Here is a 26,666-nt window from a genome sequence, read left to right on the forward strand (position 1 = left end):
GGAAGAGATCCCCCTTAATGACCAGTTCGTGATCGCCGAGCCCAACAATGACGAGGCCGACGATGTGGTGGTGGAGGTGACACCTGACCCCAATGCTCTAGCCACTGTGGGTCAGATCAACGACCTGCAACGACAGATCCTCGATGAACAACGACTCTTTCGAGAATACCTGACGCAGCGTGCGACATCTCACCGTCGGAGGACTTCACCATCAGCAAGGGTGGAGTCCATACCTCAACAAGAGCCAAACCCTAGGAGATCATCTCCCAGGGGCGCGAGATCAGAGAGACTTGCGCGATAGGCAACCCCCACTCCGCAGCGGGGGGAGCCTTCCCAGCATCCCAGGAGAACAAGAGACCTCTCGCCACGGTCAGAACGTGGGAGGATGCCAACACCCAGGGCGAGGGTGTCTAGCCCACAGAGATCGGTCTGGAGGTCTGTGTTCGACGGACGACTGGAAGAAGGTCACATACCACGATGAAGCCGGACCTGCAGAGAAGAAAGCCCCTCACCTTCATGACAGGGTTCATCACGGCATGACCATTCACCATCCTGCCAACACTCAAGGCGGGAGGGGACATCCAGGAGAGAGCGTGAACGGGGTCGCAGCGAACGTTCGGCTAGGCGTGGGGGGCAGACACGGGACAAGGAGCTCGATCAAAGACTCCGCGACCTGGATGAGAAGCTGGAAGGGTTGAAGAAGCAGACCAAAGGCGAGACACATTCCATACCTGGACAACACCCCTTCTCGACAGAGATCATGTCAGCCACACTACCTTCCAGGTTTCGACTACCCACCTTTGAACTCTACAGTGGTACCACTGACCCTAATGACCACATCAACTACTTTAATGGCATGATAACGCTGTATGGGGGGTCGGACGTGGTATCCTGTCGGGCATTCCCTGCGTCCCTCAAGGGAGCAGCCACATCATGGTTCTCCAGGCTACGACCGAGATCTATATGCTCGTTCGCAGAGCTATGCGAACAGTTCGTCACCCATTTCCAAAGCAGCGTCAAGCAGAAGAAGACCACCGTCAATCTACTAAACGTGGTACAAAACCCTGGGGAATCTCTCAGGGAATACGTTACCAGGTTCACCAAGGAGTCCCTGGAGGTTCGAGACTTGGATGACCAGACACAGCATGCAGCCCTAGCAGGAGGTATTAGGGACCTGGACTTGATCAAGGACCTGGCACGTCATGAGACCAGGACTATGAAAGAGCTCCTGGAGCGATGCAGCGAGTTTGCAAATATGGCCGAGGTACTACAAGCTAGAACAAAAATAATCGAGGCCAAGCCACAGGACAACAAGAGGTCAGCACCTGATGACCGCAAAGAGGGTAAGAGGTCGAGGACAGAGCGCCGACAAGAGAAGAGCGACCGCCCATCTAGGAGGACAGACCGCAGCCCAGAGAGAAGTGAGAGGGCAAGCACCCCTGAGTTCACACCACTGAACACCACCAGGTCCCAGATACTCATGCAGATCCAGGACCGTGACCTACTCCATTGGCCATGACCCATGCTAGCAGCGCCAGAGAAGCGAAACCCTAACAAATATTGTCTCTTCCACAAAGAGAATGGGCACGACACAGAGGAGTGCTATCAATTGAAGAGAGAGATAGAACAACTGGTAAGAGTAGGAAGCTTGAACAAGTATGTGAAGGGGAGACGTGACAACCGCTCAAGCCAAGGAGATAGAGGTCGCGACCGAGACAGAGTGGAACCGAGACGAGAAGAAAGAAGAACAGATCGAGAGAGAGACCGCCCAGAAGAGCGGAGAGATGCCACAGAACCTAGTGGCACCAAGGGACCTCCTATCCTCACCATACTTGGAGGACCAGGGCAAGAGTCCACCAGAAAAGCTAAAGCTCATGCCAGGTTCGTGGGAGTGGCAGAGAAGCCCAGCAAGATAGCCAAGACTGAGGCGGTGATCTCCTTCTCGGATGAAGACCTGGAAGGACTAAACTTGCCGCATGAAGATGCCTTGGTAGTACAGGTGGAGGTAGCCAATCGACCTGTACACAGGGTACTGATAGACACAGGGGCGTCTGTTGACGTACTCTCCTTGGATGCCTATCGATAGTTCGGGTTCGGGGACGACCAGCTCAAACCAGAGCCCACTTATCTCCATGGATTCTCAGGTGCCACCGCCTCCATCAGAGGTACCATAGAGCTACCCGTCACCTTCGGGGTACACCCTCGACAAGTAACCATCATGGTAAATTTCATGGTAGTCAAGTCCGTGATGTCCTTCAACGGCCTCTTAGGGCGACCATCACTGATAGCCCTTAGAGGAGTCATATCACCACTTCACCTGAAGATGAAGTTCCCCACCGAGAATGGGGTAGGTGAAGTCCGAGGAGATCAAAAGAAAGCAAGGGAGTGCTACGCCACCTTCATGAAAAAGAATAATGGCAACACCCATGGAATGGCACTCTGCCTAGAGAGCATGATCAGTGACCAGAGAGATGAACTGACAGAGAGAAGGGGAAGGCCAGTGGAAGACCTCATCCCATGGCCCCTCAGCCAGGATGACCCCTCCAAGGTCGTTCAGGTCGGCTCGCTGCTAAGCAAGGAACAGAAAGAAGGGCTTGGACACCTCCTCCAAGCGAACATGGATGTCTTCGCATGGTCGACCTCCGACATGCCAGGAATACCATGTTCCATAGCGGAACACCGACTACATGTCGACCCAACCAGGAAGCCCGTTCAACAGAAGCGGCGTAACTTCGCCCTCGACCGACAAGCAGCAATCAAGGAGGAGGTCAAGAAGTTAAGCCGATCAGGGTTCATCAGAAAGGAGAAGTTCCCAACCTGGCTCGCCAACGTGGTCATGGTACCAAAGCCAAGTGGGAAGTGGAGGATGTGTGTCGACTACACCGACACTGAACAAGGCATGCCCAAAAGATGAGTACCTTGCCCGGATCGACCTCTCGATCGATGCCACCGCCGCCATGAGATCCGAGTTTCATGGACGCCTACTCCGGATACAACCAGATCCTCATGTATGAGGATGATGAGTCTTACACCGCATTCCGGACGGACAAAGAGAACTACTGCTACAACGTCATGCCGTTCAGGTTAAAGAATGCAGGGGCCACCTACCAGAGAATGGTCAACAAGATGTTCGAGGACCAGATCGGGCGCAACATGGAGGTATATGTGGATGACATGCTCGTGAAAAGCGTCCACACCAACCAACACCTGACCGACCTAGAGGAAGCATTCACGATCGAGGAGGAACCGGATGAAGCTAAACCGCAAAGTGCGCCTTGGTGTAACGTCGGGAAAATTCCGGGGTTCATGGTCTCAGTCCGTGGAATAGAAGCCAACCCATCCAAGATCAAGGCCATCCAAGAGATGGCACCTCCTCGAACGGTCAGGGAAGTGCAGAGGTTGAATGGAAGGGTTGCCGCCCTTTCCAGGTTCGTGTCACGATCAGGTGATAAGTGCTTACCATTCTTCAAAACATTGAAGAACCTCCGAAGCCCTAAGGACTTCACATGGACGGAAGAGTGCCAAAAGGCGTTCGGAGAATTGAAGGAGTACCTAGAGAGCCCACCCCTGCTTGGGCGATCGAAACCTAACGAAGAGTTGCAGCTCTACCTGGCCGCCACCCTTGTCGCGGTCAGCGCAGTACTGCTGAAGGAAGAAGACAAAGTCCAGAGGCCCATCTACTACGTCAGCCATGTCCTGATCGATGCAGAGACCAGGCACACTAGGATCGAGAAGGTAGCCTATGCATTGGTAATGGCAGCCAGGAAGCTACGACCATACTTCCAAGCCCATACCATCACAGTCCTCACAGACCTACCCTTGAAGAAGATATTGCACAAGCCGGATGTCTCCGGACGATTGATAGCATGGGCGGTGGAGTTAAGTGAGCATGACATCAGGTTCCAACCAAGGACAGCCATAAAAGGCCAGGCTCTTGCAGATTTCATTGCAGAGTGTACCCAGTCTGAGATCGAGTCACAAACAGGGGAGCCCGAAGAGAAGGATCACGGATCGTGGGACATGTTCGTGGACGGGTTGAGCAATGCGGCAGGAAGGGGCGCTGGGCTCATATTAACCAGCCCCGAGGGATTTCGTATCCAATATGCTCTCCGGTTCACCTTCCAAGCAACCAATAATGAAGCAGAGTACGAGGCATTACTAGCTGGACTCCGGGTGGCCAAAGCCATCCAAGTCACACACCTATCCACCCGGAGCGACTCCCAGCTCGTGGTGAATCAGGTGAATGGAGAGTATGAGGCAAAAGATGAGAGGATGGCATCATACCTAGCACGCGCTCAAGCATTGATCGAGGGTTTCGAGAAGTTTGAGATGGTTCGAGTTCCCAGGGAGGAGAACGCCACCGCTGACGCCCTATCCAGGCTAGCCAATGAGGAACTCCGAAATTTGGCTAGCGCAGTCTATGTTGAGATCCTGCATGAGGCAATGTATAAGGAAAAGTAGGTTAATGAGATCACGGAGGGACCTAGCTGGATGGACCCTCTACTCAACTACCTCCAGAACGATGTCTTACCAGAAGACAAGGCCGAAGCAAGGAAGATCAGGATGAGAGCTGCAAAGTACACCGTCCTAGACGGGCATGCACAAGCGGGGCAACAGCACCACTACTCCGGTGCCTAGGACCCAAGGGGGCGAGTACACCCTAGCCGAAGTCCATGAGGGGATATGTGGAAGCCACATGGGGGGACGAGCCCTAGCCTACAAAATCCTCCGCCAGGGACTATACTGGCCACGAATGCAAGAGGAGGCCATCCAATATGCCAAGAAGTGCGAGCAATGTCAGTTGTTCGCCCCAGATCCCATCTACCCGCCACCAAGCTGACATCAATCCTCAACCCCATACCTTTTGCCATGTGGGGACTAGACATCTTAGGCAACTTCACCGCAGCACCAGGAAACAGAAAGTACCTGGTCGTCGCGATCGACTACTTCACCAAGTGGGTTGAAGCTAAACCCTTGGCCAAGATAACAGAGACAGAGATGGAGAAGTTCGTCCGCGACGACGTCATCTACAGGTTCGGGGTACCACGGATCCTCGTCTCAGACAATGGAAAATAATTCAACAACCCTAAATTCCAAGCATTCTGTCACAGCTACAACATCGACTATCGGCCTGTGTCGGTAGCATACCCACAGGCCAATGGTCAGGTGGAGGTCACCAACAGAACGCTACTGGAAGGAGTCAAGAAAAGGCTAGAAGGAGTCAAAGGCAAGTGGGTAGAAGAGCTACCAAGCGTCCTGTGGGCATACCGAACTACAGTACGGACGCCCACAGGAGAGAGCCCATTCCGCCTAGCATATGGCACTGAAGCATTGGCGCCGGTAGAGGTCTGCGCTATGTCCCATAGGGTTCTGCACTTCAATGAACGCACCTATGTCGACGGACTGCGGGCGAACCTAGACTTTATAGATGAGGTCCGCGAAAGAGCACTACTAAGGAACGTTGCCTACCAGCAACGTACTGCCAGGTACTATAACGCCAGGGTCAAGGAAAGGCTATTCCACCAGGGAGATTTAGTACTACGGAGGGCAAGTGCATCGCAGCCACAGAAGGCGGGGAAGCTGTCACCCAACTGGGAAGGACCCTACATAGTCTCTAAGCAGATACGCCCAGGGACTTACCGCTTGAAGACTCCAGGGGGCAAGAAGGTAGACCGTACCTGGAACTCAGAACATCTGAAGAAGTACTACCAGTAGAAGCATAGCAGTAGTGGTAGTGATAACAGAAGCAGTAGCAGTAGGAGTAGCAGTAGACGACATCAAGGACAATGTGAATTTCAGTCAAAATAAAGAAATGTTGCAAGAATACTTGTCTTCTCCTACCACTCAATCGAATCACGGCCACTACATTAAGGCAACATGCCAACATCGAGACTTCATGCCTAAGGCGAGATGCCAACACTGAGGCTTCATGCCTAAGGCGATATGCCAACACTGAGGCTTCATGCCTAAGGCGATATGCCAACACTGAGGCTTCATGCCTAAGGCGATATGCCAACACTGAGGCTTCGTGCCTAAGGCGATATGCCAACATCGAGGCTTCGTGCCTAAGGCGATATACCAACACTGAGGCTTCATGCCTAAGGCAACATGCCAACATGGAGGCTTCATGCCTAAGGCGATATGCCAACATTGAGGCTTCGTGCCTAAGGCGATATGCCAACATCGAGGCTTCGTGCCTAAGGCGATATGCCAACACTGAGGCTTCGTGCCTAAGGTGATATGCCAACACTGAGGCTTCGTGCCTAAGGCGATATGCCAACATTGAGGCTTCATGCCTAAGGCGATATGCCAACACTAAGGCTTCGTGCCTAAGGCGATATGCCAACATCGAGGCTTCGTGCCTAAGGCGATATGCCAACACTGAGGCTTCGTGCCTAAGGCAACATGCCAACATTGAGGCTTTATGCCTAAGGCGATATGCCAACACTGAGGCTTCGTGCCTAAGGCGATATGCCAACACTGAGGCTTCGTGCTTAAGGCGATATGCCAACATCGAGGCTTCGTGCCTAAGGCGATATGCCAACACTGAGGCTTCGTGCCTAAGGCAACATGCCAATATTGAGGCTTTATGCCTAAGGCGACATGCCAACATTGATGCTTCATGCCTAAGGCGACATGCCAACACCGAGGCTTCAAGCCTAAGGCAACATGCCAACACTGAGGCTTCATGCCTAAGGCGCCATGCCACCATTGAGGCTCTACGCCTAAGGCGTTAACTATCAAGGGTCAGAGAGCATCATTGCGTAAATAATCACCAAGAGACAAGGCAATCAAAGAAAAGCAAAAGCGATCACATAGAAAAGTCATAGTAGTTACAACTCAAGTTCAAAAAAAAAAGAAGGAAAAAGGTTGAGACGTCTACAGGATCGGGACGACCGTAAGGTCAAGGGATCACAGAGTGGTGGATCACCTCCGACCCAGCTGGAGACATCATGTCCGCCTCAGGAGGACGCGCAGCAACACCCCCCTCAGGCAGGGCAGCCTCCACCTCTGACATCGGAGCGCTCTCCACCACAGCTACACCCGGAAGCGCCGCAGTAAACTCAGAAAACCCCAAGACAGAGAACTCATAGTCAGGGGTCACCTCCAGGACACAAGCGGCTAAGTCCCGGACCCCTCCCTCATAGGCGGGCTGAAGCTGCGCCTGATACAACGTCGAGAGCGCAGAGGATGTCTGGAACTCAGCCACAGCTCGCTCACCTGCAGATGCCAGCTCCACCTCATGCCTTCCCCTCAATGAATGAAGCTCCTCCTCCAAAGCAAGAACCCTAGCCGAGCTCTCGGCCGCACCGCCAGAGGTCACACGCAGCTCCTCGAGACACCTCTAGGAGCTTCCCGGATGCCACAATGAGCTCCCCCGACACCCTCTGCGCGTCAGCCTCGGCCCTCTCACGGGCATCGACCTGACCCTGGAGCTCCCTCTCCATGTCACGCAGGGTGCGTTGTATCTGCACCTCACGAGAAGCGTGACCCTCCAGTCGAAGCACCGCCTCAGCAATACGATGATGGACCTACAATCAACATGGCAAGCGATAAAATAATGTAAAAATAAATGGAGCAATGGACATGATGAGACAGAAAAGGAATAACTCACCGAAGCCATGTCATGGTAGAGGGTCTGAGCCAGACAAGCATTGCTAAGCCTCTGCAAGGCCATCCTCGCGGTAGGGAGCCTGCCCCTATCCACCCACTCCCGCGACACGCCGGCTTCGGCCAAGGTCGAGCCCTCCGGCACGCCCAAGGTGATCACCAGGGACTCACCCAGCGTGGGAAGATCAGTGGCAGTACCGCCAGAGGAACTCACACCTTTCCCCTTGGAAAGGGGCAATACAGAAGATCCAGAAGGAACAACAGAGGGAGGCAGAGGCACAGAGCCTGGAACGCCATCGTCACAAGGAGAAGTACGGGGAAGGAGGACCCGCACGCCAGAGCTCGTCACGCGGGCATGTCCTGGTCCACCCTTCCGCTTCGCTCCAACAACCACAGGCGCAGAAGCACCACCAACATCGGTCACTCCAGCAGATGGACCACCCTGAGAAGCGGCCTTCCTCCGCAGATTGCCGCGGAGCAAACTGAAGTCCGGACGCGTATCCACTGCATAGATCGACCAACCAATCAGATGACACATACATTCAAATACCAACATGCCAATCAAGTACAAAAGACAATGCTCTTACCAGGACTCAGCTTCCAGAGAGACAGGAAGGCCTCCGAGTCCAACTCCTGGACGTGGAACGGATCGCGACCCAGGCACAGCTTGAGGGAGTCACCCTCAAAATCACTCAGCTCAAGCCCCTGATTGACCCTCTTGAGGTCAATAACTTCCCTAACAGTCCGTAATGGGCATCGGGGGACCGTGGCAAAAAAGAAGCGATCCCTCCAATACTTCACGTGACTAGTGATCCCCATGAGAAGCTCCACAGAGGCATAGGGCCCCTTGAGCACGCGGCGAGCAAAGTGATAGCATCCATGGTTCCCCTTCTTCAACAGATAAAAGTGGGAGAAAAGGGGAACAGTGGCGGTACGCCCCAGGCGGGCGAAGAAGGCATAGAAACCCAAGATCACCCTCCAAGAGTTGGGTAACACCTGCCCAGGGGTGAGGTGCCAATGCTCTAACACTAACTCGACGAAGCGAGGGATAGGAAGGCGAAGGCCCTGGAGGAAAAATGAACGGTAGAGACAGATCTCCCCTGCACGATGAGAGAAGGCATACTCGCTAGGCCCTGGAGCACGCAACATGACCTCGGCGGGAATATGGAACTCCTCACGGAGGGAAACCAAGTTAGAAGGTGACAAGATGCTAGCAACAGGGCCTAACCTATCAGCAGGACCGACGGCTGCGGATGCCGCCCCAGAGGTCTGACGATCCCTACGGGGATCGGAGACACTAGAAGGTCCCACTCCTCCATCAGTATCACTAGGGGAGGGTATAGAGGAGGGAGTACCCACAGAAGAAGGCGATCCGGGGGAACGCTCCTCTGAAGATCCAACCCCGATTGAAGCAAGGCCAAGGTCACCCCGGAACGACATGAAGGACAAGAGGGGAACGAACTACTTACTCGAGAAAGCAATCTCCCCGAAGCTGGCAAGAAAAATGAAAGGAATGTCACCTGCAAAATATAAACAGCAGATCCATCACATACAAGAGGAAGAATAGGGAAGAAGAGCGAGGGTTCATCACGCCCACGCCGCGGCCACCATAGGCGCGGCATCACCGGCAAGGTGCGGGCCACACCCAGGCATGGCCACCCAAGTGCGGCCAGCCAGGCGGCCACCCTCGTAAGGCGCAGCCACACCCACAGGCGCGGCCACACCCGCAGGCGTGGCCTCACCGAGGCGCGGACACCCCCGCAGGCATGGCCTCACCGCGGCCACATCCGCAGGGCGCGGCCTCACCGCGCACGCCCGCAGGCGCGGCCTCACCTCGGCCACACCCGCAGGCGCGGCCTCACCGCGGCTACACCCGCAGGGCACGGCCTCACCGCGGCCACACCAGCAGGCGCGGCCTCACCACGGCTACATCCGTAGGGCGTGGCCTCACCGCGGCCACACCCGTGGGGCGCGGCCTCACCGCGGCCACACCCTCAGGAGCGACCTCACCCGCGGCCACACCCGCAGGCGCGGCCTCACCACGACCTCACCTAGGCGCAGCCACACCCGCAGGCGCGGCCTCACCTAGGCACCGCCTTACAAAAAAAAAAGAGAGCAAAAGGAAGAAAGGGGACCGATTTACCTCAGACAAAAGGTGACCGCGCGGAAAGACAAGCACACGGCGACGACGTGGCCACACCACGAGGCACAATCAAGGGATAGAGGTCACAAGAGGCAAGGCACTCAAGCCAAGCACCACTAAAGCCTTCCAAGCAAACCAAGGCACCAAGATAACACAACCCCAACACAAGGACCCAAAATCAAGCAAAATGGATACTAGTGGAGGTGACCCAAAAACAAGCACATGGTGGGCACCAAAGAGAAGACAAAAGACAAAAAGGGGGAATTAAAGGAGAGCAAAAGGGGAGACAAAAAGTAAGAAAGAGAAATGAGAAGTGAAAGAAGAAGGGAGAGGAAGGAACATATACCTACAAAAAACAAAAAGAAAAAGTGTAGGAGGTAAGGTTTGAACCCCCAACCTCTCCTACCTCATTAGTGGATTTACAGGCAAACCCCACAGGAAAGTCTATTCGCAGCGGACCCCTCACTATGCAAAGACACCTACTCTCTTGGACATCCTATCCCAAGAGAATGGGGGGCAAATGATACATCCAATATTCACCGGGCCAATCAACGACCGCCACGTGTCACAGACACCCGCTCCATAGCTAAGGGGAAAGAACCGGGGTCCCAGCACCACTCGGGGGCGCGGCCACCACTCGGGCGCGGCCCCGCATCAGGGCGCGGCCTCCTCACCCAGGCGCGGCCTCACCCAGGCGCGGCCTCCTCACCAGGGCGCGGCCTCACCCAGGCGCGGCCTCCTCACCCAGGCGCGGCCTCCTCACCAGGGCGCGGCCTCACCCAGGCGCGGCCTCACCCAGGCGTGGCCTCCTCACCAGGGAGCGGCCTCACCCAGGCCGCGGCCTCCTCACCAGGGCGCAGCCTCACTCATGCGCGGCCACCACTTGGGCGCGGCCTCACCTAGGCGCAGCCACACATCCAGGCGCAGCCTCACCCAGGCGCGGCCTGCACCCAAGCACAACATCGTGGGCACGTGAGGTGGGGGCCACCCATCTACGATCCGATCGTATCGCTAAGACTCATGTCACTACCAGGACTCTAGACCGCCGCTTAGAGGTCACGTCATCCAGACGGATTCAAGCACCAAGGACGTTATCACCACACGCGGGTATCTATCCACCAAGGATCCTGATGCCACCAGGACACTCCCTCCCACGGGGAGATGGCCAATCAGGATAGAGCCCCGTTACCCAGGGCCTAGAAGAAGAAGACCGAAAAAATCAAAATCAAGCTTTAAAATAAGGAAAGCAAGAGGTTAATCAAGGATCGGGAAGGGGCAGTACCTTGGCGATCTCTTTATAGGCCATCTCAACAAAATGACCATGAGAGAGGCTTTTTAAAGAAGCCACATCCTTGGGGAGACGACCCTTAACCAGCAACTCTCGGGCCACTGCACGATCAGCAGTGGTCGAATCGGTCGGGGTCAGGATCCAGCGAGGGTTGAAGAGGTTGGGCCGGTTAAAACCCAAACGATCGGATAGAACTACATTGTCCGAACTGAGCGGGAGGGACTGACTCCCGTCCTCCTGCTTCTTATTCTTTTCGTGGTCATCAGGAAGACCAACATCACCAACCTTTCTTTTATTTTTATTACCCTTGGGAGGAGGGGTGCGCCCCGTCTCTTTCACCTCCGTCGGGCTCTTGCCCTTCACCTTTTCTTTTTCCCTCTCTTTCTCTTTTTGCTTTTGAATTCCTAAGCCCGTAGCCTGCTTGGGACGGTCCTTAGAGATGTCATCAGTCCCCTTGTTGCTCTCCTTTGAAACTCTCTGCCTCTTGGCGACAGTCGTAAGACGTGCCGGGTCGAGCTTCACTAAAACATAAAAAATACACTCAGTGAGAACAAAAGAAATCATTTAAGGAAATATGGAAAAGGAGACGGGGGATGGGTTGGACTGACCCGAACTTAGACCCCATCGAACGAGAAAGACCTTTGAGTGAAGGTTTTGCACATCGAACTTGGGGCCCAGAAGAGTGGCTTTCACCGACTCTTGCTCCTTTCGGGTCAGACCAACCAAACGATTTTTGACTCGAAGATCGATTTTTGGCCACCCCGATCTCAGGGGATTGTCGGGGATGACTGCAAAAACGAATTTCCCTTTCCAAAATTTTTTGGACGGCGAAACTTCATCAAAAAATTTGAACTGCTTCCACGTTTCACCCAGGTCGCGGCGGCTGAGTAATACCAACTGTCGTTGTATTTCTTCAAACAGTAAAAGTAAGCAAAAAGGGGGAGAGTCAACTCACGATTGCGAATCGACAAGTAAATAAAAAAGCCAAAAATAGTCTTCCAGGAATTTGGCATGACCTGACCTGGTGCCAAGGCCCAATGGTCCAATACATCTACAATAAAAGGGTGAATAGGGAATCTGAGGCCAGCCTTGAGTGCGTCCATATGGATGCAGACCTCGGGCAGGTGGGGAGAACTAGCCCTCTTATGTCGGTTCGGCCGACGGGTAACAACGTCAGGAGGAATATGATACTTCTTCCTAAGGGCCACGATAGTAGTGTCAGTATACGTGCACTCATAGTCCTCAACCTTTTGAGAAACCCGCTGGCGGGGTACCACGTATGCCACTTCCACCTCCTCCGCGTCATCAGGGTCAGAAGAACCCTCGTCATCATGATCTACCGACCCCTGCCCTTCTTCGTGGTCAGGACGACTGGGCGAGATGGGGTTTTGATCAACATTGACATGACAGGAGGTCTCCACCCTGGAGTGGTCAGGACGGACAGATATGGTCCCGACCGGATGGTCTCGAGATGATCGGGATGTTACCTCTTCACTCTCATCCGGGTCATCAAGATCCTCAGAGGAGGAACCCTCTGGATCACTTTCCTCGCTAAAGCCCTTGACACTCCCCTTATCGGGTATAGGTTTGAATTCGCTATCAAACAACATACTTACTATTGAAAAAGAGGAAAGGATGAACCGAGAACCTAAGCAGGAACCGAATGCAGAAAGATAAAAAAACCCGAGCACGAGAGCACCAATAGCAAAACGGTGAAAAATGGCTAAGGAAGGTCGAAGAAAGAGTGCCTATTTATTGGAAAAAGAGCGGGAAAAACCAATGATCCAATGGCCAAGAACCGCTGATCGAACGGCCAGGAATCACATCGCATTACCTCGCATTACCTCAGAATCACACGTTAGGCTTGACCATAGGTCATACACGTGTCAGCTAGGGACGCTGCCATCGAGGATTATGGGGGACCGAAGTTATCCTCTACAAACAGAGAAGTTTAAGTATTGTGCAACGTCTTAAAGCTATAAATAGCCATGCCAGGCTAAGGTATGGGGGCTCTCGATTTTTTGACTTACTCAAGCTCTTTAGTTTGAGATTTATCTGTTGCAAGCTCTGACTTAGGCAACGGAGCAGACTAACCAGCTTAGGCCGGGGGCTTCTTTGTCTTTTTGTGGTTTTGACTACACAGGACCACTCAGGGACGACCCGACCAGCCGAACCGTTGTACGAGTCAGAATTTGTCACAACAGGTTTTAACCTTAATATAGATTGCTTGTTTGCAGATTCCACCCGTGTTTTTTGGTTCCTCTAGTGTGGAAGTTTCTGCTTTCAGCAAAAATCTGCCATTCCTGTTCTTAGGAGAAGGATTTGTTCTTGCTAAAGTGCTTGATCTCAACAATTACTTGTGATTCTTGGCATAGTTTCATTTTTCCTTTTTTTTTTTCCTTCAGAGTTTCCCTACAGGTTTGAGTAAGAAGAATTATAAAAAGAGAAGTGGGGGAAAAATGAATGTCTTCTTAGTCATCTGTAAATAATTTTGAATCTTTGGTTACTTTGTTTGTGAAATGAACTTAGTCTTCTTCTCTTCGGGGAAAAAGAATGTCTTCTTTAGTCATCTGTAAATATAGCCCCTTTGTATCTACTATGCTTGCCATGCCTTTGAATCTTTGATGGGGTTATTTATTAAGTGGAGTTGAGATTCATCCATATTAGAGCTTGCGACATTAATATTCTGGAAATTTTTTTTCTGGCAGATCGACATCAAGTCAGTTGACATCTAGCCAGAAGTTTTTTATTCCCTTTTAAGGGTTTGTTCACTCGTGGTAAGGCCATTCAATCTAAAATTTTGGATCCAATCAGAGCTTCAGATTTTCCTAGTTGGTTTTCTCCCATTCTGCTAGGTGATACTCTGTTTCTAATGATTTTTCAGAATTGAAGATTTTGAAATTAATTGGGATCTACCCGATAGATCCCTCTGATATTGCACTCAAACGCAACCCCCTGATCACCGCCTCCTATCACCGCTGCGCCCAAATGCGACCCTTGTGCCTTCTTGTTGCGGCCTCTCTGTCGCAGGTAAGTTCGAGTAGCAAGGGAAGGGAACGAGAAGGGGAAGGGGGTGTGAAGTTTGGGCTTCCCTGAGGGCAAAATGGTAAGCTCACACCCCATTAAGGGTATATTTGTCATTTTAAGGCATAAATGGCCAACACATCAGCAACTATCGGAAATGCTCTAACGGATGGGGGCTGAGTGTAACAAGTACCTTAAATTCGGGGGTGTTGGGTGTATATTTTCAAAATATAGGGGGTCGCTCTGTATTTAATACAAATCTCAGGGGGTGACAGTGTAATTTTCCCTAAAAATAAATAAATAGACAGAGGGAGAATTGATCATTTGTAAGGGTGTCAATCGGTTTGGTTAAAGTTACATAATGTAGAAACCAAACTGAACCGATACGATTATGTTCAGTTTACTTGGTTTCATTATTCGATTCCTTGTTCATTTCATATTTGGTTTAGATTATATTTTAGGTGTTTGGGCCACCTTTTAAATCTTTTTACATCTTCACCAGCAAAAGAACCATTATTTGTTAGGATCATAATCCACCAAATTTTTTCCAAATATGAAAAAGGATATAACTTATCATCAACATTTGATTGAAATATTAAAACAAAATATAATTTTACTCAGTTCCTTATTCATTTCACAAATAGATAATTTAGTTAAGTCATGAAACCTTGAACAAACCTGATAAACCTAAATTCACCCTGACCAATCAGGGAACGCCACGTGTCCAAACCCAATAAGGAGGACCAGTTCAGGACGAGAACCCAAAAATGAAGAACCAAGTAGGGATTTGACCCAACCCAGCATGGGCACCCCGGGCACAGATCGTGGGCGTAGACCCGGACTCGGGCATGACATCCCCGGCACACGTTATGCCCACACACGTCATCTCCAAGCACAAGCTCCCTCTGATCGCCATCAATAAGACAACATCGCCAAGGACTCTAGGCCACCGCCTATCGAGTCACGTGGAGTGAACGGACTCATACACCATGAACTTCATCTACCACGTAGATGAGTCTATCCATCAAGATTACTAAGGCCACCCGAACACTACATCCCATAAGAAGGCAACTTCCAAAGACACCATGTCTCTAAGGAAGGCAACTACCTAGTCTATCAAGGACACTACATCTCCCGGGAAGACAATTACCTAGTCTATCAAGGACACTACGTCTCACGGGAAGACAACCTATCAAGGAGGAGCCCTGCTACTCAGGGACTCTATCACCTACGGCAAATACTCTACATCAACTGGGACTCTCCACACTGCCATACACTACTATAAAAGGCAAGGTACACAGTCCCGTCGGGGGATATCTTAACTCATCTTGAATACTACTAGTCATCTGTTTGCTCAGAGAGATCTAACTTAGGCATCGGAGAATCCTAGGTCGGAACCACACCGGTTCTCCTTTGTCACCTCAGGGTCTTTTGCAGGTTACGGCACTCGAAGGACCGCTGAGCGATTTCTTGACGCAACAAAACCAAACCAAAAAAGTATTCCAATTTTTGAAAGCAAAATCAAAATGAATTTTTTTGGTTCGATTCGATTTTAAACGGCCGGTTTTGTTTCCGTTTCTAAATTGACATTTTTATTTTAAAAGTACTTAAAGTGTTTTGGATACGTTCGTGGAACAGTTTTATCAAACACCATTTTGCAACCCAGAAATGTTATTTTGTAAACAAAAACACCAAAGTACGTTTTTGGTGAGAAACTGAACAGAAACACGTGTAACGTTATCAAACGGTGCCCCGTAAATTCGATAGTAGCAATCAAAGAAAATAACCATAAATAAATAGAGAAATAAGAAGGGCAAGAGATAGCTATCTGGTCGTGTAGTGCTTGTGCCAGCACATAGGCCAATGAGAATGCATGCAACAACACCAATATAGATGTGATATTTTTATTTAATGGAGGGCAGTGTGGTATTTTCACACGCTCCTGTGTCTAACTTAGGAGCCCCGTTGTTTTTCCCTAGGAATTTTAGTTAGAGAAATAAAGAGAGGAAGGATGAGTGCGGGAAAACTTAATCGCTCTCAAGAGGAAGAGGAAAGAAGAGGAAGGGCAGCGCAACCGCTTGGTTGGTTGGTTGGTGCCCTGGTTTGCGTAAGGCACCCCTTCTTCCCTCCCCCTTTGGTAGTTGTAGGTTTTTGTTAGTCTTCCCTTGTAGCTTAGATTGGGGCAGAACAAAATAAAAAAAAATAAAAAAGAAAAAAAGAAAAAGAAAAAAAAGAAAAGAAAAGAAAGAAACGATCTATGTGGAAAGTTTAAACCCCCTTCAAAAAAAAAAAAAAAAAAAAAAATCTAGGTGGAAATGCTTAGGGCAGTTTTGTCGACGTAGAGATAAACGAAATTGAAATACCTCAGCTATCCTTCACACAGTATTCAAAAAATCTCTGCTGCTTCTCTCGTTTGTCATTCTCTCCTCGGCGTATTCGCTGTTATCGTTCTTCTTCGATCATCTTTAATGGCGTAACACCAGCGCTTTACTGCTCAGATTCCGAACTTGCACAGTATAATTGACTGGAGAAGCCCTAGCTTATGGTCAGTCTCCTTCTGTAAGTCCTCTTGTATTGTTCTCCCTTGCTCCAACCTCTTCTTAAGTTTTTTTCATCCTTTTAGCCATTCGATATCTAATTTTGGATTTTAGGATTCAGATTTAGTTAGAAAATTTAAACATCAACAAACTGTTTCAGTTGAAAATATGCATTCAGTTTGCTTCAATATAAGGGAAGTCTTCTTTCTTTTTCTTTATAATTCACAGTATCTTGGTTGGTCTAGCATTTCAAACTTCAGTAGCTAGGGCTTGATTTCAGTAAGCATAGAAGCTTGCCTTAGACTTAGTTTGCATGCTCTTGAATGAGGGGAGGTTTTCTACTTTACATTTTTCAAATATACTGTGCAATTTATTGAGCCGGTTAATGAATTTTCTTTGACAGAAACTGAAGTTTTATACTCTGGTGAACTTTAATGTGGTCAGTCCTTGTTGGTCTTTGTTATGGTATATCTTGGGGGCAGTTCGACTTCCGATTTTCATGACTCCAAAGAAGAAACTTTTGAACGATTAAGCTTATATGTTAGAATTAGATAGCCTAATTCTTTGGTATATGTTTTTGGTAAAAGGGTTTGGAGCTGGGTTAACCGGCTTAGGCTTGGAAATGCTGAAGCTAAGGCAGTATGACTTCATGAAAGGGTAGGAGGATCTATATTCTACCTCTAGCCTACTATCTCATACTCTTGTTGGGAAGTCAAAAGTGGATTGCTGGTGTTGTCCCATTTCTAGTATGTGAATGGAAGGGACAATTTAGTTGTTTTATTTTTTTATTTTTTATGGGATATGATCTCCTTGGATTTCAATGAGCTCTAATGGCACCATTTTTTTTTTTGGGGGGTGGGGGTGGGGGTGGTGGTTGGTAGGATGATTTTTGAGCAGGTTTAAGAAGCTCATAGTTCAAGTATCAGAATAAGATCAGCTGGATTGGCCACGGCTGATCCGGAAATGGGTGGGCTGGATCATATGATCTAATAACAGCATTTAAAACCGCTAATAAGCTTCAATTTGTGTGTTTTTTTGGTATTTAACTTTTTTGGGGGTTGGGGGGAGGGGGTTGCTCAGCTCTTGTGGTTTTCAATGTTAGAGATATCTTCCCTTGAAAATTAAGGAAAAGTTGGCAATTATCTAAGGCGTAAGAAAGCCTTGTTTTGTAATTTTGACGGGGTTCTTAGAGAATAGAGACTTAGGGTTTATAAGAAGAGGAATGAGGAGAAACGAACAAGGGGTTTTGGTTCCGGACTTCCGGCATGTATTAATATGTAGAAGTAGAGAATTGATCCTGTTACGGAAGGAGAAAGAAAAGGAGATAATTGATTCTATGTCACGTGGTGTGAAAATATAGTTTCCAGCCTTGATCTTATTGGAAGGAGCAAAAGAAAAGGGGAGAATTGATTCTGTGACGAAAACAGAGAAAGAAAGAAACAACAACTGCGTAGGAGAAAAAAAGAGGGAGATGAATAGAAAGAAGAGAAGGAGAAAAAGTTATAGGAGAGAAGAAAACTAACCCACGGTTGGTGAATGGAATAATCCAACCGGTAGGCAGCAAAGATATAAAAACCCTTGGTAGTTCAATTACAAGTATGCCCCCTAATAAGTAAAGACCTACAGTAGACAATAAGAAAGCAATACAAAAGACAATAAGAAACAAGAAATAACACTCTAACACTCCCCCTCAAGCTGGAGCATTGATATCAAGGCTCCAGCTTGGAACAATAAGAACAGACATAACAGACTAAAGCAAATTCGAACAGATATAACCGTTGTAGAAGCTAGTAGCCAGCAATGACATCCAAATATGCACGCTAACGAATTGCAGAGAGAAGAACCATCCAATCACAGCACCAGAATAATCATAATTCATAAGCAGACCAAACCAGCAAAGATAATATAAGCTGCAACGGCAACAGGCTAGGAAACTCCAACAATAGAAGATGACAAAACCCTCGTTGCAGGCCAGAGAACACCAATAGCAATAGCAACAGCAGTAACAAAACGTCCAAAGAAGAGCAGCATAAAGAGATGAATGAATTATCACTGTGGGAAAATAATCTCCAATAAGAAGACAGACAATAATCTCCAACAAGGAGACAAAATATATTCGATAAGTAGACAACAAGTAATCTCCATTAAGGCTCTGATAAGGAGACGAATAAATAATCTCCAGTAAGTTGACAATGGGAAATAAAATCCACATAGGCATGCAAATAACCTCTGTAAAGAAGGCACAATAACCTCCACGAAGAAGGTACAATAATCTCCACGAAGGAGACACATGCAGATAAATAATCTTCACAAGAAGGAAGACAGTTATGCAATAGGGAGAAATCTTCATCTCATCATAATAATACTTAATTCTCCCCCTCGTGTATCACTACACATGGATAAACAATACAGAGGATGATAATCCCAATATCATAACAACGACCAGCAACCACAAAATAACGAAGGTACCCCCAGGAAATTCAGATTTGATATATATATATATATACTAACATTCATTCCACAGTAGTAAAATAACCATCGGCAGCATCTACAGAGGCAAACTATGCCTCCCAACACCATATTGCAGCAGCCATCAACATTAAATCAACAAAACCGGCAACTATTCTGCAATATATATAAAAGAAGGAGGACAGCAAGAATACTATCCGCTGGTAGGAGATTAATCTCCAATGGCAGGTCAAAGCAGCAGCACCTTATATAACAATATTATGCTAGTGGGTCCCATAGATAATCTTGTTCTATTCTCTAGAGGTAGACATCTCTTGATTCCTGCATCAGCAGTAAGGGAAAAACGAAACCTGAAGAAAAACCTTGAACAGCCCTAATTAGGAGTGTTGTTCAGCTAGTAAGATGGACTTATTGGGTCACTTGTTGACTGGACCTGCCCCCTTGGGTCTAATCTCTCTTGTGCTGATTCAGGCACTTGACCCTTCTAAGCTCAACAAAATATAGGCATACATTTCATATGTAAGAATATAACTGATTGTGATGCTTTATTTAGGGGAGTCAGTGTTACTTTCTATTTGAAAAGGCTTAAAATAGTTTGAATCCTATAAATTAGACCAGTCTCAAGTAATGTTAAAATGAGTATATAAAAATTGGCTAAGCTTTGGTTGGGCACTTTGGGTTAAGGACTTAGGATTATTGATGAGGAATTAACCTGTAGGACAGATTATTGATTATTGATCCCAACTTCACAGGATAGAATCAGTGAGACCAGAATATAGAAACTACAATCTCAGAATCTGATGGTCGGATGGGGTTGAGATTAGAATTGAATAGACCTATAGAGGGGTTATTTAAGCCCTCCAAATATCTGGCTTCCACTGGTCAGATCTGCTAGAACAGTTGGTAACAGAAATTAGGAACTTTAGAAGACAGAATTTAGAAACAGAAAACAATTAGTAATATCTCACATACCAGAGATCAGATGAACCTCCAGATCTGGTCAAAAGAAGGGCCTAAGGAGGAGACTGTTTGATCAAAGTTTGAGCCTTATCCAATCGCTGGATTGGGTGAAATAACATGGCAAAGCAACAGAAATAACAGGATGAAGAACCAGAAACCGTAGGGGTGAGAACAGACCAGAATCCTGCATAAACAGTGAGTAACAACTATATATATATATATATATATATATATATATATATATATATATATATATATATATATTAAAGTGGTAATAAAAAAAAAGGAATATATTAACTAATGAAGGCCACGATAGGAGATAAGGTGGTCACTGGAAATTGATAGAACAACAAGGTAGAGGAAGAAAGAGGAAGAGAAAAGATAAGAAGGAGAAGGAAGGATATGACCTAGCTTCACCACCTTGGGTTGCTGTTGTTTCACCACAAGGGGTGCTACTCCATTGAAGAAACACAATAGGTTGAATGCCAAAACCGTGGGCTGTAGTAGTCCTCTTCTTGTATTTATATAATATGAAGCATGGGTTACAAAAATAGAAAGTTATTGCTACCAAGTAACTAACAACTTAAAAATAGAAACTTCCTATAAGATCTAAGTTTCCATAACAACAAAATAGAAACTCCTATGTTGCTAATGGCTTAACAATTAAAACTAGTACAACAAGTAGAAATTATGAAAACATAGTAACTAGATAAATATCCTTCAAATGTGGCAGCAACATGGGCCCACATGTCTGCCACAATATGTCCTATATAGCTGCTGGTCGGTGGCTACATATGGGGCATAAATGCATAATATGGATTGAAGATGGGCTTAAGTATTACCAATATATGGACTCAAGTATAGGCCTAACTATAACTCAAGTTGATGGCCAGACTGTGATGCAGATCCAAGCACCCGTAAGAAGAAGCAGCCCTAAGATTAGGGCTTAGTATTTGGCCATCCAAATCCACCCAAACTACAACCGAATACCCTCCTCACTGCCCTGAACATTTGACCAGAAGCCCTGCCCCAAAATCCCATCCTAAACCCTAATTTCATCCCCTTTTCTATTTCCCAAAACCCGAAACCCTAACCCTAATTTTCTGAAATTTGAAATTCCATAGACTTTGATCAAACCTTCACTGTTAGCTTCCTCTAGACCTGCCTAGCATTATCATATAAAATTTACCCCCATTCACCTAAACCTAACCCTAGTTTTGACCTAAACAGCCCCAAAACTGCCAATCGGCTAGTAGGTTGCAAGGGTCTGAATTTACCTGGCTCCTAGTAGATTCTATCATCTATCTAGGACTACATTAGACTGGGCTGGTTATAACTTACGTAATTGAGCCTAATTAGGGGCCTGACTGGGCTGGCCCTTTGGTTATTCTCTCCCTATGCTGGCCTTGTATTGTATCCGCTCTCCTGCTTGAAGAAGCTAGGCCTCGAGTTGTAGTAAGTCTAGGAATAAGCTTAGTGTGGTGCACATCTAACTTTAGCCCAAAATAGTATTCTGGCCACTAATGTAGTCCTAAATAGGTTGGAGACCTACTAGGAGCCAGACAACCAGGACTTGTTGAGCTGCTGGTTCGATGGGGGCAGAATTGAGGTTTTAGGTCAATTTTAGGGTTAGGGTAATGGGGATGTATCTTATATGGTAATGCTAGGCAGGTGTAGGGGAGTCTAATGAACTAGGTTTTATAAGTTCTGGATGGGTAGAAATAGGTTTGATGGATCTGGACAGCAACTAGGATTAGGGTTTTGAAAGGTGGAAGATGATGGAATCTAGGGTTTATAATAACAAGAAATTAGGTGGTTGAATGGACTTAATATTTACGTTGAGTGTGGGTAGGGTGGAAGGGAATATATGCTGAAAGTTACAGCTAAATCAGATGGTTAAATCTGGAGTTATGAAGGTTTCCTAGTAGAGATAGGAGGGAGGGGTAAAAGTGTAATTGCAGACAATCATCTGGGTGGATGGTACTGAAATTTGGACCGAGTCTCTCTTAGGGTTTGAGGAAGGTTCGATCAAAATTTTAGCAGGTTCTAACGGTTAGATTTGGTTGGACAGAATTCTCGCGAAAATCACCTTGCATGTGACCTTCTAGAAGGGAAGAAGAATAGTTGCAGGTTTTAGGGTTCTAATGGGTCTATGGTATTAATGGTGGATGAGGAAGGTAGTTAGGATTGAGTATTGACTATGGGGGATTGATGGGGGTGGGTTTAGAGGATTAGGAGAAGAAGGGGATGACTAATAACAATAACAACTTACTTGGTAAGGCAGGTCTTCAATGGCAGCAGCATGAAGATTAGAAGCAGGTCCTCCCGATCTACAAGGTGCAAGGAGTCGATTGGAGATCCACCAATCCCTTATAATAGATTCTCCCGGTCTACAAGACGCAAGGAGTCAACTGGAGATCCACCAGTCCCTTCACCTTGATATTACTCACAAGGCAACACTCAATAGAGCAAGGAAGCAGCAGCAATGGCAGCAAGCAAAAACTATTTTTATTAATCAAATTCGTGTTCAATGTTTTCCCCCCTTACAACCTTATATAAAAGACTCAAAAATAGACTCCTACTCTAAAAAGGAAAGGCCTAACCTAATACTTGACCTATTAGGTAACTTAAACTGACTAGGAAACTGAAATAGACTCAAAATAGAGTCCTAATCCAGCTAACTAAACAACTAAAAAAAAAACTAATAAAATCACTTAAATTGAACCACTGGTTCAAACCAGCTTTGGACCAGTTCAATTTAAAACATTAAAAACATGAAAATAAATTAAGTATAGGGCTAATCCCGTACACAACTCATGTACCCCAACTTTAGGCCCATGAAAGTGGCCTATTACATAGAAAACCCATGGGATCAAAGGCCCAACATGTATATATCCCAACCCTAGACTTATTTCTAAAGAAATAAGCCCGTTTTGGTGATAAACCTGCATCAGCCACTCAGGATAGCTAGGAATAGTATCCTCAAGGCGTGGCTCTCTCTCCTCGAAGAACTTGGGTGGAATCACAAATCTTATGTGCTCCACCTCAGGATCAATCTCAGCTGTGGAGGGTGCATTTGCAGAGTTCTCCAAAACAGTATTGTCAACCTCCACCTTAACCTCTGTAGTAGTGGCAATCTCCTTGACTTCTTTAGTGTCGCGCACCTCGTCGGTGTCAGTTGTAGTACTAACACATATAAGGTTGACACCTTAGATATCCTCACCATTATCATATGCAACATCATAATCACCAAGTGGAAATGACTTAGTTACTTCTATCGCCTGGGACAGAATTTTGCAACAGGTCCATACTCCTGACAACTAAAAAAATTGAGTGTTCGGGCTACTGTCCATAGGTGCCTTCTCTTTGTTGTTGGTAGCCATAGTAGTGCCAAAAGATTGTCCAGTAGGGGTAGTAGCACGGCCTATAGACACATCCAAGACAAATAGTGTAGACCTCTTGCTATCTTCTCCGGCTTGAGAGCCAAATTGTTTCATGGAAGTCCTCAGTAGCTTCTCCGCTCGTAAGGCTTTCTAGAAGTAGTCTTGCAAGTCAGAAATGTTAGCAACACCAATCCTATCCCGGATTTCCGGCCTCAATCTCAATTTGAAACGGGATCTGAGCTAGTCATCCTCCTCCTCGATTCCTGTGCGTGACACTAATGCATCAAACTGATCCATTTATTCAGCTATAGTCGTTGCAACTTACCGAATGGAGTTAGATCTATCATGTAGTTGTACTTGAATGTCTCAGGAAAAAATTCATCTTTTAGTACTTTCATTTCTCCCCACGTAGCAAGGGATGCATCAATCCTCTGTAACCTCCTCTCATGGTTCCTCCATCCTTTAGTACTTTCATTTTAACTTGGAAACCCCATATTCTGAAAACTCTTATTTTCTCAGGTGACAAAGAGAACCCAATTACTAGTCTTCTTCCTTTTTCTGAAATACTTCAGATAATTTGGTGATCAGACCTACAATGGAAAAAGGAGGAGAGGGTGATATAATTCCGAAAAATGTAATAGATGCAGTGAAGAGAAGCCTAGTGAACGTGGAGGAGCTCAGTGTCCACTTGCTCGAGTTCTTGACTCTCTGTGAACCAGATGTTCTTGCAGAAATGGCTCCTCTCCAGCGAGCTCAAGTGCTTCTGATGCTCGCTAGGGCTACTTCGACACTCTATACATGTATGCCCTATACACAATTTACATTTTTTTATTTTACTTTGATGGCAAATTGTGTTTCCCCCTATTATTAATGCTTGAATTCTCTCTATACAGTGTGGTTGAGGAGTAGTGGAGTTCACCCAGATAATCATCCGGTTATAACAGATCTCGTACGATTTTTATTTAGTTATATTCTTGTGTTCTATCTAAATTTTATTTGTTAGTTTGGATTAATGGGTCTCTGTTATCTGCTTTTCTGTTTGTAGGAGAGACTAAGCTTGTACCATGATAAACTAGAACGGTGTATGGATTTGAGCAAGGGTATTCCTTTTATTGAATTTTGCTACTTGTTTGAATTTGTTAGGTTTATTTTTGGATTTTTTAGCGGCTGAAGAAGCTTTACTATGTTATTGCAGCACCACTGCGACCTTCCACTACCTTGAATTATCAGGCGGCAACTCGTTTTATTGAGCATTCCTTGCCGTGTCTTACGCCAGGTAACTGGAACTATATAGTTAAGCTATTTCGTGGTTGGTAGATTATATTATGCCATTATTTTTTTAAAGGATAAATTTTATTTTGCAGTGCAAAGGCAAAGTATGAGGGACATAAGTAGAGGAGAGGGGGGAAAGAGTAAGTTCTCCGAAGGTAGGACTTCCCGAAAAAAGAGGAAATGCCAATCATCTGAGAAGCAATCTGTTCGGGCTGCTGCTCAAGATTTTCTTGAGAAAGCAGCCAAGGAGCTTCTAGGTGATAACAAAGGTGACCTGAAAGGGCCTCTACGGATGGAGAGTTTGGATGAAGAAGACATGCCTATGAGTTGATTCTCATTTTGTTCAGCTTGGTAGATTTAAATTACATGTTTCCTTCATAACACTCTGTTCACATTTTCTTTTGGTCTTTCCCCCTTTGTATTTAACCAGAGTAGTGGAATTCGCATCCTTTTTGCCAAGGTTTCAGAAAAACTGTACTTGCTTGAAAACCATAACAGAATGTAGTATGCTATAAACAATCCTTTCAACTAATCATTTGGATGGAATATCATGTTTGACAGGTATTGGGTATTGCCACTCAACCGAAACTGGATACTCATTCTTCAACTACTATTAGGTATTGAGATGAAGCACTTTCATAATCGTGAAGTTGCTTTCTGCTGTGTTGGAATTCTGGCGACATCTCATTTGATTTCTTTGTTGAGAGACCTTTGATGTGGTATGCCATTTCGAATGGTGGCCTTTGAATGCATTGTTAAGGAGTGATATGATGCAGATTGGAGGAGTTAAATGACCTAGGAGTAGACAACAAGTTGGTTGGAAAGAAGTGGGAGAAAAGCTATGAATGGCTTTGGGTTGGCCACAAACATGGGTTTAAACAGAGGAGTAGCAAAACAGGATCCATGTAGTCGATGATTCCATTTAGTTGGGAAATGGTGTAGGTGATTTGAGTTGGATACTTGGATTGTTGGTTTAGCTAATTCCAACCCACTACCTGTCCATGTTGAGTATGGGCTGGGTTTATACTTGGATTGTTGGTTTAGCTAATTTCAATCATTTCTGACTCATTTTATTTGCTTCCCCCGACTCCTTAGACTGGTGGCATGTGAACCCCCTTATCTGCTCAAACCCACATGTTTGGTTTCTAGTTATCTATTTCATCAGCTTAAAACCATATATATATATATATATATATATATATATGTAGAGTACAAGAACCAAGTCAAAAGATGATCTTTTTAGGCAGCCTAGGTTCTTGGAATTCTTCGAACCATCTTCTCGTGTTCATGAAAATGATGGAATATACTAAGACTAATCTCAAATGATTCTTAGAAGCAGAAGTGATTTATTGGAAACAAAAATCTCGTATCTTTTTATGTGAATGGAAGTATTAGAAACACTGGATTTTTTTTTATTCTATGGTTAGGCTTCATATTAGGAAAAGTAGTATTGCATAATTATTAGCGTTACCCCGAGTTTGCCAATATTTTAAGGTACCCACACGAAGTAAGGAATTTATCAATTGCTCCCCTGATTTAAAAAAATAAAATTACACACACACCTTTCTCTTAGTCAAAGGTTGTTAAGTAGTGATGTGAGCAGGTTAATTTTTTTTAAAGACAATGCTGCCCTTGTTACCACATGAAGTATATATTCTATCCTTCCGGTTAAAAGAACCAAATACCCCTCTTTCCTCAATCGAATACCTCAACTGAGGAGAACCATGTCTTCAAGCTCTACTTTCAACTCTCCCCACTGGAACTCCACCAATTCCATCCCTCCTTCCCCATTCCCCACCGCATCCTAGCACCACCCCTTCCCCTGTGTCGCCCAGCTCCTCCAGCTTTTCTCTCGGTAGCCATATCGCTCAGCGCTTCATTCAGATTGGGGTGAGTGATGTCTTCTCTGTTCCCAGTTACTTCAATCTGACGTTGCTCGACCACCTGATCACAGAGCCCGGGCTTAATCTCATAGGCTG

The 26,666-nt window shown here is 46.7% G+C and overlaps 1 protein-coding gene across 1 annotated transcript; it reads left to right on the forward strand.

The window, feature by feature from the left end:
* Positions 1–16,606: 16,606 nt before the first annotated feature.
* Positions 16,607–25,146, forward strand: LOC122670550 (nuclear nucleic acid-binding protein C1D-like). Its single transcript, XM_043867478.1, has 6 exons — positions 16,607–16,625; positions 23,988–24,215; positions 24,309–24,364; positions 24,461–24,515; positions 24,611–24,691; positions 24,780–25,146. Exons 2-6 carry the CDS (start codon positions 24,011–24,013, stop codon positions 25,016–25,018), a joined length of 636 nt encoding a protein of 211 aa, XP_043723413.1. The 5' UTR covers positions 16,607–16,625; positions 23,988–24,010; the 3' UTR covers positions 25,019–25,146.
* The last annotated feature ends 1,520 nt before the right edge of the window (positions 25,147–26,666 follow it).

This window comes from Telopea speciosissima, chromosome 8 (assembly GCF_018873765.1).
Source record: "Telopea speciosissima isolate NSW1024214 ecotype Mountain lineage chromosome 8, Tspe_v1, whole genome shotgun sequence".
Taxonomy (NCBI): domain Eukaryota; kingdom Viridiplantae; phylum Streptophyta; class Magnoliopsida; order Proteales; family Proteaceae; genus Telopea; species Telopea speciosissima.